Source organism: Pelobates fuscus, chromosome 2, assembly GCF_036172605.1.
Source record: "Pelobates fuscus isolate aPelFus1 chromosome 2, aPelFus1.pri, whole genome shotgun sequence".
NCBI classification, from domain to species: Eukaryota; Metazoa; Chordata; class Amphibia; order Anura; family Pelobatidae; genus Pelobates; species Pelobates fuscus.
In genome coordinates, this window is record NC_086318.1 from 443587514 (window position 1) to 443604828 (window position 17315).

General features: G+C 46.0%; 1 protein-coding gene across 1 annotated transcript; it reads left to right on the forward strand.

Moving 5' to 3' along the window:
• The first annotated feature begins 252 nt into the window (after positions 1-252).
• LOC134586052 (epoxide hydrolase 1-like) lies at positions 253-15844 on the forward strand. The gene is made up of 8 exons (XM_063441561.1): positions 253-467; positions 8885-9065; positions 9197-9424; positions 9969-10098; positions 10419-10633; positions 14530-14638; positions 14913-15038; positions 15628-15844. The coding sequence occupies exons 1-8, from the start codon at positions 366-368 to the stop codon at positions 15833-15835; spliced, it is 1299 nt and encodes a 432-aa protein (XP_063297631.1). The 5' UTR covers positions 253-365; the 3' UTR covers positions 15836-15844.
• The last annotated feature ends 1471 nt before the right edge of the window (positions 15845-17315 follow it).

Genomic DNA, 17315 nt, shown 5'->3' on the forward strand with positions numbered 1-17315 from the left:
AAAAAGCAGAAGTAGTCAATGTGGTTGAAGTGACCATTTAAGACTCTACAAGACACTCCTAAAGGCTGAGTTGGGATTTGACAAAATGCGATAAAGGGCTTCTGACACATTCTGCCTGCGGCATCTCTCCATTTCTCCTCTGTCATCTTACAGGATGTACAATATACACCCGCCGTTACTTCCCCAACGTCAGTGCCATTTTGATGTATAAATGTAGTGAATATTCTGTAAAATTTTCTCTTTTTATCCGTAGGTCAGCCTTCAATAACCACTGGCCACACAGTGTCCTTGTTCCTGTAGCTGTTGGGTTAGGAGGTGTAATGGTTGGATGGATGATTTGTGGACGCAAACCTAAAACCATTTAAATGGGTGATGGATGGTGGGGATCTGGTCACAAATCTTATGCACAAAGTGAGGACACCAGCATGCGCCCATTCACTATAGAGGAATCTGAAGACGTCATTAAGGTAATGTGTTAATTTTCTCCTGGACCTACCACCAATGCACCAGAGATGTTACCATGGACCTTAAAGGAACTCTTTGCACTTTGTTATTTTTCTAGATTGGGTATAGCAATGTGTCTTTTTAGAAGGACAAGCCTTTAGCAACTAATCCTTAAACACGTAGCAAGAGACATCATTTACATAAAAGCATACATTGCACTGAAGAACATTTGAAGGTGGCTATAATTACAGGAAGTACTTCCTCATAGGTGACACTATCTTCAGTGTGGCATCCATCTTCATCTCCTGGTGCTTCCTGCACCAAGAAAATACATCAATGCCATATACTCGCACATCTACCACCACCACATTGAGGATAAGGTTAGTTGGATCCACCACCACCACATTGAGAATGAAGTTAGTTGGATTCACACCACCACATTGAGGATGAAGTTAGTTCAATCCACCACCACCACATTGAGGATGAAGTTAGTTGGATCCACCACCACCACCACGTTTAGGATGAAGTTAGTTGGATTCACACCACCACATTGAGGATGAAGTTAGTTCGATCCACCACCACCACATTTAGGATGAAGTTAATTCGATCCACCGCTACCAAGATCTCATCCTCCTGGAGTGTTATAGTTTAGTATCTTGTGTACCACTATAGAGAAGCAATTCATTAACAGTATAAATATACACTGATAAGTGGGTTTTTCCACATACTATATAATTATTGAGTTTATTCTGGTTTTTGTATAGCAAGACATTCTTATAGTTGCCACATACAAATATTTTTATAGCATTGTTGATGTTAAAAAAATTGAAGATTATATTAGCTTTAGTGTACTAATAATCTTAATTTTAGTAATGACAGGAGGCGAATATTTGCATATCTTTCTTTACTGAAAACTCCAGCAGCATAGAAACATAACAACCAATCAGAAAAAAGTTATGATGCCCATAAAAGGCCCTGTCTATGACATCACTTCCTCTTTCTTTGAAGCGAACAATAAAGAATAACAAGAAACATAATCATATTACGTCAACAGTTCAACAACATATTAGAATATCCAACTCCAGTAGTTCCGCGATGCAGAGGTATGGAAGGTGAATCTTTGACTCGATGAGAAGACGTTCACGCTGCAAGAAAAAGAAAAAGGTGAAAGGTCTCTGGCATGATAACTTGTCCGCATACAATAAGCATTAAGCATCTGATATACCGACGAACATTAGAACGTGAAACATATCAATATATATTAATTCTAAAGCAATGATATTTAAGAATCTATCAACACAACATAATTCAAGGTTCATGTCTAATATTCAATCTATATAAGACCCTCAAGATACAGGTCTAAGTAGCAAACATACAAACCATAACGTACTTACCTTCCTGAACATAAAGGACATATTCTGTTCAACACGAGAAACATGGGAGGGATCCTATAGGGTGGGAAATATTCGCCTCCTGTCATTACTAAAATTAAGATTATTAGTACACTAAAGCTAATATAATCTTCAATTTTACCACATGACAGGAGGCTTCATATTTGCATTTTTAAAGCTTGAATTGACCAATGTGAAGGAAGCATGAGATGTTTGCCGAAATAGAACGTTCTAAACGTACACTCCCACGCTCAGTCCGCGCAGCGTATAATGTCGGCTAGGGAAGCGTCGACTGAAAAGGCCTGTGAGGCCGCCGCTCCCCTGACCGAGTGGGCTCCGAAACAAGGTTCGATGCCCGATAAAGACAATAGCCAGCGGACCCATCTGGTCAGTGTTGCGGTAGACGCCGGTCCATGAGTGTTCACGTAAGAAGTCAGGAGGTGACCCGTCGAATAATTACGAAGGGGGTAGTGGTATCGGTATACCCCATTAGCGTTCTGACCACGCATAGTGTGGTGTCTGACACAAAGTATGGGTATGACACAGAAGACGAATCGGGCTTAGGTCGTCTCGACATGGTAAAGGTAACCCCGTCTGGTGTGAGAGAGAAACCATCCGTATCACAAGCCCTAACGTCCGCCACCCGTCTAAATGAGGCGAGGCATAATAAGAGGGCTAGTTTGGCTGAAAATTGTTTCGGTGACAAACAAGGATTGTCCGGCCATTCCCTAAGGAATCTCAGCACCACGTCCACCTGCCAGAGGTGTGAATACTTGGGTGCCGTGGTCTCGATAATTCGGCACCCCGTAATAGTCGGCAAACCAGTGTATCTTGACCCACTGGTCTGCCCTGTACCGGAACGTGCGCCATCGATATGGCAGACCTGATCACATTGAGGGATCGATATGACCGACCCAACGAGACCAGGCGTGACAGATAGCTAAGGATCAGTGGGACAGGTGCGATAAAGGGATCGGAATCCCTTTCCACGCACCAATCACTCCAGGCCTGACCCGACAGAAATATATCATTTCCTGGTGCATGGAGCCTATGAGTCGCATAGGAGGTCTAGTTGATGCAATCGGTCTTGGACTGACCAGGGGCCCCTGAAATCGTCCAGGCCACTAATGCCAGTTGTCCTTCCATGACAAGGGAGTGGGCTTCCCCTCGAGGTGCCGTCGGAAGTAGAGGGAAGGTAGGGAGTAGTAGAGGGTCTTCGATCCGGGAAACCACGGTTGGCCCTGCCCGAGGGGTGTCATGAGCAGGAGCGATATCTTGTGGGTGCGTGTGTATCGAAGCACCCTTGCTATTGTGGAGAACGGCTGATTCACATTTGTATGGGTACATCCACTGTTTTGCATCCGGAGGAAGAGTAATCACCACCGAAATACCGTCCTCACTTCTGCTAACAGTGGGATCCAGTGGTCGTATGAGTGACTGGTGCGGACGTATCTCGCCACCAGTCGTTGCATGGCCCTGTAGTGTAGTGGGCCAGGGAATATCGCTCGTATGGAGGAGGAGAGGAGGAGAGGAATCCCATAATCCGGCGAGTATCCTGAGAGGAATCACATCCAACCTTAGCGCGTGTCTGACAGCTATCCTTATAGAGGCGATCTGTGCCGTAGACCGGCGCGGAACGTAGTTCTCCAAGCCGATGTCGAAAACGAGGAACCGGCCCGACTCAGATGGAGAAGCGATCTTTGTCTGTGTACTTACAAAAAAAAACATGTAGTCCAGAAAGTGAACAACAAATTTGTCTGCAACCGTAGCCTGGATTCGTAAAGGAGCAGCAAGTCTTCCAGGGAAACAAGGCATCGCACTCCCAAATTTATGGATGTGTGCCCTCACTGGATTCAGTAGCTTCGCGAGCACCACAGAGTCGTAAATTGCCATGTTTGTCCTCACCGTTGGAATCGGAGGAAACTTCGGCAGTCCAGGGCAACGGGTACTGACAAGCGTGCGTCCCTGAGGTCCAGATGTGCAAACCATTAACCAAACCAGTCGTTATTGCTTAGGAGGTCTCATAGAAGATGAATGTCCTCCATCTTGAAGCGGTTGTATGCCAAGTAGGAGTTCCATTGATGTAGTCTCCTGGCTTCTTCTTGACCAGGAAAATTCTGCTGAGGAGGCCTTCCCCTCTGGAGCATGTTGAATTGCGCCCTTCTTGAAGAGGGTGCGGATTTCCTTGTCCACGAGGTGTTCCTGTTCCGTCAGCATGCGTAATGGAGGTGAAGGGGTGACCTGAACGGCTGTGATAAAACTCCATGACATAGCTTGTACTGTCTGGAGGACCCAGGTGGCTTTGGTAAACGCCTCCCAATTCTGTAAAACAGAGACAGCTTGCCGGTCATAAAATTGGAAACAGTTAGTTATGTAGGTTGACTCACTAGTAGATGAAGCGGATGGGGTCCGTTGTGTAGTAGATGGGAGAAAAATGGGGATTGTGAATAGCGAGGTTTGGGTTTAATTTAGTGTGGTGAATAAATTCACGTGTTTCTTACGTTCTGCAATGAACACTACGTCAAATAGTAGACCTTGTGCTTCTAGGGCGAAATCATGACGTTCCTAAGTCCAATAGTGTTGTCGATGCGGACCAGTACAGATTTGCGTCTTTCGGCGCATAGTGCGTCATTTACGTTGTCCAGGAGGCATATCGAGCATTGAGCCTATTCTCTTATGGTGTTAGGGTTGAGTTGTGTACTCTGGTTGAGCGCCAGATCCCCAAAATAGAGCATCTTTGAAATTAGGCCTGGTAAATCAAGTACTTTATAGTTTTTCGACCTCAGGCCTTACTCCCCACCATTGCGGGGTTTCGTCCCGAGCGTGCAATGAAGACTACCACAGTGTTGCTGAGTCCGGGCACAACTGCCACTTGTCTGGTAGCAGTGGTCTGGGGTATTCGGTCTTGAGGCGTGCGCATACTTCCATCCCCAGAGGATTGCGCAGCCCATGGTTTAGTGCCGCTACTGCTATCTCTTCCTCAGCCGCCGTCACAGAGTAAGGTTACCCTAACGTACTTCGAGGAAGTGTGGGGTAGGTTCTTGTCCTTCCACTTCCTCAGACGGTGAGCTGTCTTCGTGTCGCTCATCCACCATGTCCAAAGTACGTGGTGGGCAATAGTCTTCTTAGTCGGAAGATTGTGGCGGACAGGGTTTGGATACCCGATGCTACGCCTATTTGGTCTGTTTGATGGGCGTCTTGCCCTTGACCTTAGTGGCGGGGGGGCTGGAGCCCTTCCCTTGCCGTTTGACTCGAAGGCTTGTGGGCCTGAGGTCTCCATCAAGCGGTGTGGGGCAGAGCTCATAACAGAACCTTCTCCACTGAGGCCGCTACTGTGGCATTTATCATTACCTAGAAATCTTGGAAAGGGTGAGAGTGTCCACCATGACTCGTTCCCGACCTATTGGGAGATAGTGGTAGTCAGTGGGAGTAGTGTTTGAGGGTCAGCACGTAGGGGTGCCAGACTCCTGGTAGAATTGGGGATCACCCAGGTAAAACGGTCTGAATTGCCTGCTTTAGTTTGTCTGGGAGTATGAATACTCGTGCCAAGTGTAGAGGGTCACCTCTATTAGATTAATCTGGCTACTGAGAGCCGCGGTGCAGGCGCGACTGACTGGTATTGGTGTTGGTCTGGTTTGCCGGGTTCACCACAAATGTACGCCAGAGTTGTATGCACGTTTTTTAATTATACAGTCTTATTATAGAGGCGCGTGGGGCCTGTCTCCATAAGGTCTGCAGCCGCAGGACCCACGTCTATTCGGCTGGGTTCATCCCAGGTGGTGTGCCATGGTAACCCAGAGGACACCCATATTATAATTATTGGTACCTTACAAGCATTGCATGCATATCTGGGGGTCACCCCAGGTGGTGTGCCATGAAAAAATTGCCCAGAGGACACCCACGTTCAATATGTACACTAGGCACAGAAATATACATATATGCATCCCTGTGAAGGGTACACTGCAATACACTCAGTTTCCTTAGTGATCCTGCCGTCAAATCATATCCAGCATGGTACTGTTGCTTTAATGTAAAACTGACAGGCAGTGTTTAAACATCCATATATGCCTGTAGTAATCAGTGGTAAAGTTGAGGCGTAGGCCTCCGTGCATATGATCGGGGTTCACCCCGGGTGGCGTGCCGTGGTAAACCAGAGGACACCCACATAGAAGGTAATGGTCTGCCAGTGACCTTGCATGCATATCTGGGGGGTCAGCCCAGGTGGTGTGCCATGAAAAAATACCCAGAGGACACCCACATAAATTTGTACCGTCAGGTACAGTAATATAATATGACCCTCTGTAGGGTACAATAATGTAATATAATATGCCCTTTGTAGGGTACAGTAACACAATATGCCCTTTGTAGGGTACAGTGGAATAGTTGGTCCTGTTATAGGTACAGTATATGTGTTGTATAACAACTGTGATCTAGTATGGCTTCACAATAATACATAGATTGTGTGCATGCTCAACATGTAATCATCCAGTGTAAGGCACCATGAGAGATATATCCATGAGAATAAAAATAATTGTATCAATAAATGAATGTGTCTAAAGAGGGGGACCCTTGAAGGGGTTAATCCAGATGCAGGGCGCGGTGATCGGGTGATTCCCGATCCGCCGTGCGAGCAGGGAAGGCGGCTGTCGTGGGTATCGCGAGCCGCAAGATCCAAGATGGCCGCCGGCCGCGTGTGACAGAGAATACTCGGGGTCGCGAGTGAGAAAAAACATGGCGAAAAAGACACAATAACCGCCCCGGCCACCCTCCACCCGTCCCCACACAGTCCCCTGAGTGTCAGCAGGGCAGGTCCGTGACACCCGCGGACCGCCAGACCAGAAACAGATATTAAGAGAGTCAGATAACATATAGTGATTGTAGGAGATACACTGAATGTGGGGAGATAGGGAGACAGGTATAGATAGCCAGGTGCAGCAGAGGGATAAATAGTTAGTAGAAAGTGAGAATAGAGTAAAAATTATATGAATATACTAGAGAGGTAAAAATACTCTGACCTGTTGTAGGCTGGAGCAGCAAAGAAAGAGGAAGTGATGTCATAGACAGGGCCTTTTATGGGCATCATAACTTTTTTCTGATTGGTTGTTATGTTTCTATGCTGCTGGAGTTTTCAGTAAAGAAAGATATGCAAATATGAAGCCTTCTGTCATGTGGTAAAATTGTTCCAAGCTTGTACTAAGCTTGGTGTCTGATAATCTTAATTTGAATAATGGCAGGAGGCGAATGTTTTACATAACTTTACTCAACCTCCAATGGAAGCCAAGAGAAAACCAACCAATGAACAAGCAGTAAGGGTCTTATATTCAAATTCCCATTGATATCCAGTAATATCCTTCCTCATTTTTTTGAGTATCAAAACATTATAAAAAAAGTATACAACAGTATGAGAAATATCATAAAACATTGCAAATTTACAGTACAAATAAAGTCGAATGATCAATAAAGACGACAAACTTACAGACGAACGTCCAGAACCATGATCCCAGTGAAGCGAAACAAAGAAAACACAACTGTAAAAACCATGAAATTTCCTGTAAAAAGCAAACCATCTGTTAACCACTACTCACATATTAAACTGATGGGGAAAAACAAACCTCTATAGACATAATACATCATAATAAATAGTATAAACAATGTCAACTAAGAGAAAATGTGAATACAGCAAACACCCCCAATGAAACCAAGGGAAGGGAGGGGAAATATTTGCCTCCTGTCTTTAATAAAACTCAGATTATCAGACCTCAAGGATAGTGTGATCTACAATGTTAAGGCAGTACAGGAAGCTCATATTTTGCATTTTTAAAGCTAAGAAACAAAAATAAAAGGTGTGGAAAGTAGATTCCTGTGTTCAGTATGCTGAACAGAGAATATCACCTAACTTGGCTCCACCTAAAAATAACTAGATGGCGCAGCCCTCTGAACCGAATGAGCCTTGAATGACAGGGAGAGTATAGAGAGTATAGCCACCGAATCCACCCGACAAGAGTAGCCAAAGAAACCGAATGATGTGGGGGAGCATAGGAAATGAGAAGCCGCCGAGCTGAAATAGTTCTCAATGACACCAAATAGCTAAAAAAGCAAGCAGCAATATGCACAAATGGCTCATCACAGAAAGAACGGATAGAAGATAGCTTCCTGAGAATAGAGAAGGAGACACCTTCTGGAGAAGACGCATTCTACACACGTACATTCGACACCAGATGAAAAGATACAAAGTACAAAAGCATGGCTACTGGAATGCTGAGTAGACATCCCCGGGTCGAGGAAGATACCGCAGATCGTCGAAAGACGTAAGTGGAAGGAGAGCAGATAAGGGCCACTGAAAGCAGCGTAAAACTGAGGCAGAAACTGAGAAGGGCTCCCCTGAAAGGAAAAGACCCCAAGGAAACCTAAACGAAAGAACAAAAGGGAGAACAGGTCTCGAAAACCCAAACACCCCCAAACTACACACAGAACCCAGAGGTAAAATCCCCACACACTATATATAAACCCACAGTGACATAAACCATAAATGTATATAGTTAGGTCAAATATATGGAGCGACAATATGAATACTCTGACCTGGAGGATGAGCAGCAGAGAAAGGCTATTATTGGATACAAGACCCTTACTTTTTGTTCATTAGTTAGTTTTCTTTTTGCTGAGTAAAGAAAGTTCAGCAAAATATTTACCTCCTGTCATGCATAAAAATTGCACTTTTTAGTTTTTTTGTACATAAAAATGTCATTGCATTGAGACACCTTATTGCAATTTAATATAACTATATAGCACATTAATATTAGTTTATTTTTATATCATAAAGGTATAACCGCAAAATACTTGCCCACGGTGACTGTTTATATCTTTGTTTATAAAGCATTTCATAAAATAGGTGTTTATTCTTCACTGTGTACCATGTGAACTATCTGACCAAAAATATTATTGAAATCAAGATTTACGGTCATAACACAATAAAATACTGAAAAGCCTGAACTGATGAAATATTGTACTGTAACTGCTGAGACTTCAGTTTGATATAAAATGTTTTTTAGGACCTTTACGAACGTCTAGATCAAACCCGCTTCTTTGAACCCCTGGAAAATTCACAATTTCATTATGGCTTAAATTCTACTCACCTTCAGAAAATTGTCACCTACTGGAGGAATGACTTTGACTGGTCAAAGCAGGTGAAGAACCTCAATAGATACCCCCATTACAAGACTACTGTAGAAGGTAAGTCCTCTGTATCATCCAGTGAAGTGCAACATGAGCAGATCTTCTATGTTACCATCTCATATTTATATGTTTAGACATTAATCTAATGTGTTTGTTACAGAATATTAATCTCTACTATACTTTTATAGGGCTAGAAGTGCACTTTATGCATGTCAAGCCTCCTAATCTTGCCCCGGGACAGAAGGCTCTGCCGCTCCTTATCGTCCATGGTTGGCCTGGGTCGATTTATGAGTTTTACCGCATCCTCCCACTGCTGACCGAGCCAGCAAAACATGGTCTGAACCCAGACCCTGTGTTTGAGGTCATCTGTCCATCAATCCCTGGATATGGCTTCTCCGAGGTATCGCACAAGGAAGGTGAGGTGGAGAATAAAAAAAAGGGATGATACGGAGAGATAGCAAGTCATGGCATACTCCATGGGTATAGTTTTTAAGTTAAAGTTTATTAGTGCAAAGCAAGTTTTCCTGTTGGGGGACTGAGAGAATATAACTGACTGACTTGTTGGTCAGATGCTGATACGCAAAGTGCAAGCAGCATGTCTCCAGTGATTGTACAGGGATAATTTCCAGGATATCTGCCCCACAAAGAAAGGTTAGCATTGTTTATTGTATTATTACAAGTGTAATATAGGCTGCAATAATTTAAAAAAACACCTTACACATTTTATACTGGAATTATTCACTACCTAACGTAGGCTATAGCATGTAAGGAAATTCTAATGACTTGTGATTCAGGGGGAATAATTCTCCACAAATGGGTGCAGGTGAGAGATAACATGATTGGATTCGTGTTTTGCTGTTGGTTTTTGCATGAAGGGTGTGTTTTTTGTTTAATGCAGGATGAGTAGATCTGCAAAGTGTTAATACATTGAATGAACTTTCCATGTGTCTCTTCCAACAGGTTTCAATTCTCTGGCTGCCGCCCGTATCTTCTACAAACTGATGCTCCGATTGGGATTTAAGGAGTTCTATCTGCAAGGGGGTGACTGGGGCAGCCTAATTACAACTAATATTGCTCAGATGAAACCAGAGTAAGTACTTGTTACTTCTCACTTGCGTTCTACCATGGACTGCCTCCTTCCATGGTCTACATTCCATTAATGTCATCCAGTGAAAACAAACACTACAAAACCACAAACGCCCCCCTAGCAGACACATTGTGTCTTGTACCTTCTTTATCCCATTTTCTCTACACCTAAAACCTGTGTGAGCAGGGCTCTAGTTATCACTTGTTCCAATTCTGCCTAATGGAGTTCATTGCTACTTGTTTACATAATTTACCTAACTTCGGTATATGGAATTACTGATAACACAGGAAAATAGTAACTTTGGGAGAAACCTTGTTTTCCAGGTCTATAAAGGGTCTACATATAAATTGCGTCTTTATCCCAGTGGGAGGCCTGAAACAAATTCTAATTTTGATTCTTGGGTCATATCTACCTTGGTTGGTGGGTATGACGACGGAAGACGTCAAGCGTTTATATCCATACTTCGAAAAGAATGTGTACGCAAGATTGCGCGAGTCTGGATACTTGCATATCCAAGCCACCAAGCCGGACACTGTGGGTAAGAGATTGGTGGCTTTGTAATGTCTTTTTTTTATTACATTTCGAAATATTGTGAGCAAAACCACATTGTAAAATTCAACCTATTAATTGATTAACAAATGGCTATAGTTCAATTTAATTTTGATTTTCTTTTTCCTTTAAAAACCTTATTAACCCCTTAAGGACCAAACTTCTGGAATAAAAGGGAATCATGACGTGTCACACATGTCATGTGTCCTTAACCCCTTAAGGACACATGACATGTGTGACATGTCATGATCCCCTTTTATTCCAGAAGTTTGGTCCTTAAGGGGTTAAGGGGTTAAAGGAGGTTTTTTATTTTCTATTTTCTTCCATAGCTAAACATGTTCGGCCTGTATCCATGTAGCTATTAAGTCCTATTTTATATATGTATAAACAAATTCTACTGACCTGAAAATCCAGCCCTGGTGAGTATGCCATGGACCCTTCAGACTTGTAGTGGCATGTAACTTTTTAGACCTGGCTAGTAGTATAGGACTTGAAACTTTAAGATATAAATAAGCTCTGAGCAATGTTCTGCTGGGAAGTCTTGGGTCCTGGCATTCCTGTTACTTTGATACGTATCACCTATCTAGAGATTGTTGTAGACCACTTACACAACTTCATGACAGTGGTGTTACCTGATGGCCTCTTTCAGCAGGATAATGCACCATGCCACACTGCAAACACTGTTCAGGAATTGTTGCCTTGGCCTCCAAATTCCCCCAATCTCAATCGCGTTGAGCATTTGTGGGATGTGCTGCAGAAACAAATCCGATCCATGGATGCCCCACCTCATAACTTGCAGGACTTAAAGGATCTGCTGCTAATGTCTTGGTGCCAGATAGCACAGGGCACATTTAGATGTCTCGTAGAGATCATGCCCCGATGCATCAGAGCTAATTTTTGGCAGCACAAGGTGGTTTACGTCATATTAGGCAGCTGATTTTAATTGGGGTGTGTTTATATATAAAATCTCCCCAACACTTGTTTGGTAATTCTGCTTTAAAATAACTGATGGAAAGAAAGAGCATTGAAGGTACAACTGTTTTTTTTACAAGTGTACAATCATATGTGGTGTAGATTAGGATTTTTTTTACCTGAACAGCTTGTTTTAAAAAAAATGTAAAAAATTTAAAAAATATGGTAAAACCTCTGTATCCCTCACAAGTGCTGGTTACTTGTTTTTTTTTATATAAAGCTGATGATAAAGCTGTCAACAAGAGCGGGAATGGTACACAGGCGCACACTGTGCTCAAACTTCTCCTAATGGCTACAACTTGAGTAAATTCTGGCCAAATAGCGAAGTTCACCAGCACTACACTGCTTCCTGGTCTTCTAAATGCGGAGGTTCTTCACAGGACACAGGGTACCCAAAATGTAAAGGGAAAAAAATGTACTCAATGTGTCATAACAGCTGAGTGTATGGTAATCAGCAGATGTTCTTCCAGTGTAATGTACTTATTGCTTTGACCAGGGGTCAAGTCCTGGGTAAAAAAGTGCAGGAACTCACCCAAGATCCACTCCCCGCCCCCTTACCCCCCACCCCAAAATAATGATACGCTTGTATGCAGGGGCTGAGTAAGGGCACGGGGCTGAGGAGGGGTACAGGAGCTGAGGAAGAGGGACAGGAGCTTAGGGGGGGGGGGGGAGGCATGGGCTGAGGAAGGGGACATGGGCTGAGGTAAGGGATAGGGGCTGAGGAAAGGGACAGGAACTGAGGAAAGGGACAGGAACTGAGGAAAGCGACAGGAACTGAGGAAAGGGACAGGAACTGAGGAAAGGGACAGGAACTGAGGAAAGGGACAGGAACTGAGGAAAGGGACAGGAACTGAGGGGCTGAGGAAGGGGACAGGGGCTGAGGAAGGGGACAGGGGCTGAGGAAGGGGACAGGGGCTGAGGAAGGGGACAGGGGCTGACGAAGTGGGACAGGGGCTGACGAAGTGGGACAGGGGCTGACGAAGGGGGACAGGGGCTGAGGAAGGGGGACAGGGGCTGAGGAAGGGGGACAGGGGCTGAGGAAGGGGGACGGGGCTGAGGAAGGGGGACAGGGGCTGAGGAAGGGGGACAGGGACTGCGGAAAGGGACAGGGACTGCGGAAAGGGACAGGGACTGCGGAAAGGGACAGGGACTGCGGAAAGGGACAGGGGCTGAGGAAGAGGGGCAGGGGCTGAGGAAGAGGGGCAGGGGCTGAGGAAGAGGGGCAGGGGCTGAGGAAGAGGGGCAGGGGCTGAGGAAGAGGGGCATGGACTGAGGAAGGGGGACAGGGGCTGATGCTCGTATGCAGGGGCTGAGTAAGAGCACTGGGCTGAGTAAGGTGGACAGGGGCTGAGGAGGGGGACAGGGACTGAGGGAGACAGGGACTGAGGAGGGAGACAGGGACTGAGGAGGGAGACAGGGACTGAGGAGGGAGACAGGGACTGAGGAGGGAGACAGGGACTGAGGAGGGATACAGGGACTGAGGAGGGAGACAGGGACTGAGGAGGGGGACAGGGACTGAGGAGGGGGACAGGGACTGAGGAGGGGGACAGGGACTGAGGAAAGGGACAGGGACTGAGGAAAGGGACAGGGACTGAGGAAGGGGGACAGGGACTGAGGAAGGGGGACAGGGACTGAGGAAGGGGGACAGGGCCTGAGGAAGGGGGACAGGGCCTGAGGAAGGGGGACAGGGACTGAGGAGGGGGACAGGGACTGAGGAGGGGGCAGGAACTGAGGAAAGGGAACAAGGCCTTAAATAGGGGGACAGGGACTCAGGAAAGGGACAGGCCTGAGGATGGGGGCAGGGACTGAGGAGGGGGACAGGGACTGAGTAAGGGGATAGGGCTTGAGGAGGGGGGCAGGGACTGGGGAAAGGGACTAAGGAGGGAGACAGGGACTGAGGAGGGAGACAGGGGCTGGGGAAAGGGACTAAGGAGGGGGGCAGGAACTGAGGAGGGGGACAGGGCCTTAAATAGGGGGACAGGGACTGAGGAGGGGGACAGGGACTGAGTAAGGGGATAGGGCTTGAGGAGGGGGGCAGGGACTGGGGAAAGGGACTAAGGAGGGAGACAGGGACTGAGGAGGGGGGACAGGGCCTTAAATAGGGGGACAGGGACTGAGGAGGGGGGCAGAAACTGAGGAGGGGGGACAGGGACTGAGGAGGGGGACAGGGACAGGCCTGAGGAAGGGGGACAGGGCCTTAAATAGGGGGACAGGGACTCAGGAAAGGGACAGGCCTGAGGAGGGGGACAGGGACTGAGGAGGGATAGGGCTTGAGGAGGGGGACAGGGACTGGGGAAAGGGACTAAGGAGGGGGGCAGGAACTGAGGAGGGGGGACAGGGCCTTAAATAGGGGGACAGGGCCTTAAATAGGGGGGCAGGGCCTGAGGAAAGGGATAAAAAACAAACAAACAAAATCTAAAGTGCCTTCCCCCCTCCCTGAGGCTTACCTTGGGCCAGGAGGGGTGGGACAGGATCTGGAACCTGCAGCCTGCAGTCAGTGGAGTCGTCCGGCCTCTCCTGATGATGTCAGGAGGAGGGGGTGTGGCTTCCTCTGCTCCCCAGCGGTCCTGTGAGAAGAGCAGAGGAAGCCACGCCCCCTCCTACTGACATCATCAGGAGAGGCCGGACGACTCCACTGGCTGCAGGGGGAGAGGTGAGTTTAAAAATCCGAGTCCCCAGTCAGAGGCAGGGGATTCGGATTTGTGCTCCCCCTGCTCTGGCAGCCGCTTGTGCCAGCCCTGGGTCCTGCAGGATTAGTAATGGGAACGGCGTTCCTGCTGTGGGAAAAGTGCACGAACGCCGTTCCCAAGCGTTCCTGCAGGACTCGAGCCCTGGCTTTGAGAGTGAGAGTATGAGTGATATCATCCATGGACCCATCTTCCTATGAAGTATAAATGTCCTCTTATCTCCCAGGCTCTGCTCTGAATGATTCTCCTGCTGGACTTGCTGCCTACATTCTGGAGAAATTCTCCACCTGGACAAACTCGGACTTTCTTCAGCTGGAGGATGGAGGCCTAGAGAGGTCAGATCATCTTAAATTAGCTGTGATAATAATTAATTAACGGTAAATCAGGCTAGGCTATCCGATTTGATTGATAAACAAAGCTCATGGTAATGGTGAAATAAACGGTGTTAAAGTTTAAATTCAAATATTTATATGTTCTCTCACATGATGTCATGCAACATGCACAAAACAAAGATACTTTATGTTTAGGCAAATCAAATAATGTAAGACCCCTTGTTCTTGTTTTAATATAGGATTCTAATATGGATTTGTGATATTTTCCATCCCACAGGCAATATTCCATGGACGATCTTCTCACCAACGTAATGATCTACTGGACAACTGGCTCTATTGCGTCCTCTATGAGATTCTACAAGGAGAATTTTACCAGAGACATGCTGACTTCCCCAGTATACAAGTAAGCAGCAAATGACTGGGGTTATGGAGGCTGAGAGAAGATGGGAACTATGTCTATAAATAATTTACGTGAATCAGAAGGATCTGGTGGTCAATCTTTACATTGCACATGGATTACACTGTCTCTCACATTCGACTTGTGCAGATCTTATCCTGATCGCTAACAAACAGCAAGTTATTTCATAGAAGGTTTTTTAAGGGGCTTCACAAACTCCTGCAATAGGTTAAAAATCTCCTATCACCGTCCTAGCACAATAAATACATTAGATCTCAGTTGTATATTTTCTCTTGTGATAGACCTGGTAGCTCCATAGGCCAGTCTTGAAGAGTACTTTAAAAAAATGTCTAGTCTTAACTGATCAGATTCTGCCAACTCTCGGCTGGATGTTTGATTTTGAGCCAAACCTATGCTAGGTCCTGTTGTTCGATAACCTCCCATTTTCCTATAGATTATCAACCAGAGGTCTTTATGACCCCCATGGCGTTCCAGTTGTTCTGATGGTAATAATGAGTGGGTGATGCCCTCTCTCACCGTGTTATAATAGTAGTGCTATGTACTAAACTGATATTTTTTTGTTTCTTTGTTAAAGGACTGGAGTTCATGTTCCCACCGGTATCGCAAATTTCCCGTGTGAACTAACGCATGTTTCCTGTGTTTTGGCAAAGGAGAAATACCGGAACATTGTCACCTACACATACCTGCCCCGCGGAGGGCATTTTGCAGCCATGGAGGAACCCTTGCTGCTGGCTAAGGATGTGCAGGACTTTGTGTCCGCCGTGGAAAAATGTAAGAAATGAAGCAAACTGATAAGCTGTCAGGGTACCTGAGGCCTCTACCTCTAAGGGAGGTAGAGACTTGGTGGTGTATCCGTCCAGGCGAGCTGTCTCCTCCGTTCCTCGCGGTTCATCCAGTCACTTAAACACCGGCCGCGAGGAATCCACGTCCTTTTCTAGCAGGACGCTCAATACGTGACGTCATGACGCTAGCACGAGCAATCTGTCACTCAAGTGTCCGATATCCAATCGGCACTTGTCAGAGGCGTGATTTCCATCCAGAACCAGGGTATTTAAGCTTACTCCTTACTTCAGCTCATTGCCCTGTCGTGGTTCTAGCTTGTCTAGTCACTCAGTGCTCTGGTATTCTAGTTTGCTCTATTGGTTTTGACTCGGCTCGTTGTACTACCCTGTTTCTCTGTTATCCCTTGACCCGGCTTGTCTCTCGCTTATCTGTCTTCTCGTTCCCTCGACCTCGGCTTGCCTCTGACTATTCTTTACTCTCGGTACGTTAGTCCGGCCATTCTAAGGCCCGGTATACGTACCTTTCCACTCTTTGTACTCTGCGTGTTGGATCCCTGTCCCGATCCTGACATTACGACAGGGCCAATGGATCCTGCAGGTACAAACAGTCAGCTTGGTTCTTCGGATCCCAGGTTTGACGCCATGGAACATAGGATGGATCAGATGGCTTTGGCACTACAGGCACTTTTGTCTCGTGCTAGTAATCCACCTGAGGAGACACGTACTCCTTCTATCTCTCCTGCAGTCTCAGGTCTAGAGGTAGCCACTGTAGGTGCTTCTTCCCGTATTACCCCACCAGTACGTTATGGCGGGTCACCGGAGAAGTGTCGTGGCTTTCTAAACCAGATTAGCATCCATTTCGAACTACAACCCCGCTCTTATCCTACAGATAGAGCAAAGGTTGGATTTATTATTACTCTGCTCATTGAAAAAGCTTTGAGATGGGCCAATCCTTTATGGGAGAATGATAATCCACTCGTCTATAATTATAATGCCTTTGTAGCTGCGTTTAGAAGAACTTTTGACCCTCCTGGCAGAAAGGTCAATGCAGCTAGATTAATGTTGCGCCTTAAACAGGACAATCGAACACTTGTGGATTATGCACTAGAGTTCAGATCCTTGGCGGCAGAAGTTAAGTGGAACGAACAGGCTTATATAGATGTGTTTCTGAATGGGTTATCAGATGTAATTCTTGACGAGGTCGCTACTAGAGAACTCCCTGAAAATTTGGAGGATTTAATTTCTTTTATATCTCGTATTGATGAACGCTTAAGAGAGAGGCAGAACACTCGAGATAGGACCCGTAGACCCTCCTTTAAACTAGCGCCTACCTTTCAAATCTCTGAGTTCGAAGACTTACGTATTCCTGAACCTATGCAGATAGGCAGTACTCATCTCACTGAAAGGGAGAGACAGTACAGGAGAAGGGAGGGTTTATGTATGTATTGTGGAGTCAGGGGTCATTTACGCCTAAATTGTC

Excerpts from the sequence above, each read along its gene's own strand:
- LOC134586052 (XM_063441561.1), top strand. The coding sequence starts at position 366 with ATGGGTGATGGATGGTGGGGATCTGGTCACAAATCTTATGCACAAAGT. Across the intron at positions 9,066-9,196 it reads TTACAAGACTACTGTAGAAG|GGCTAGAAGTGCACTTTATG; the intron begins GTAAGTCCTCTG and ends ATACTTTTATAG. Across the intron at positions 10,099-10,418 it reads ATTGCTCAGATGAAACCAGA|GTCTATAAAGGGTCTACATA; the intron begins GTAAGTACTTGT and ends CTTGTTTTCCAG.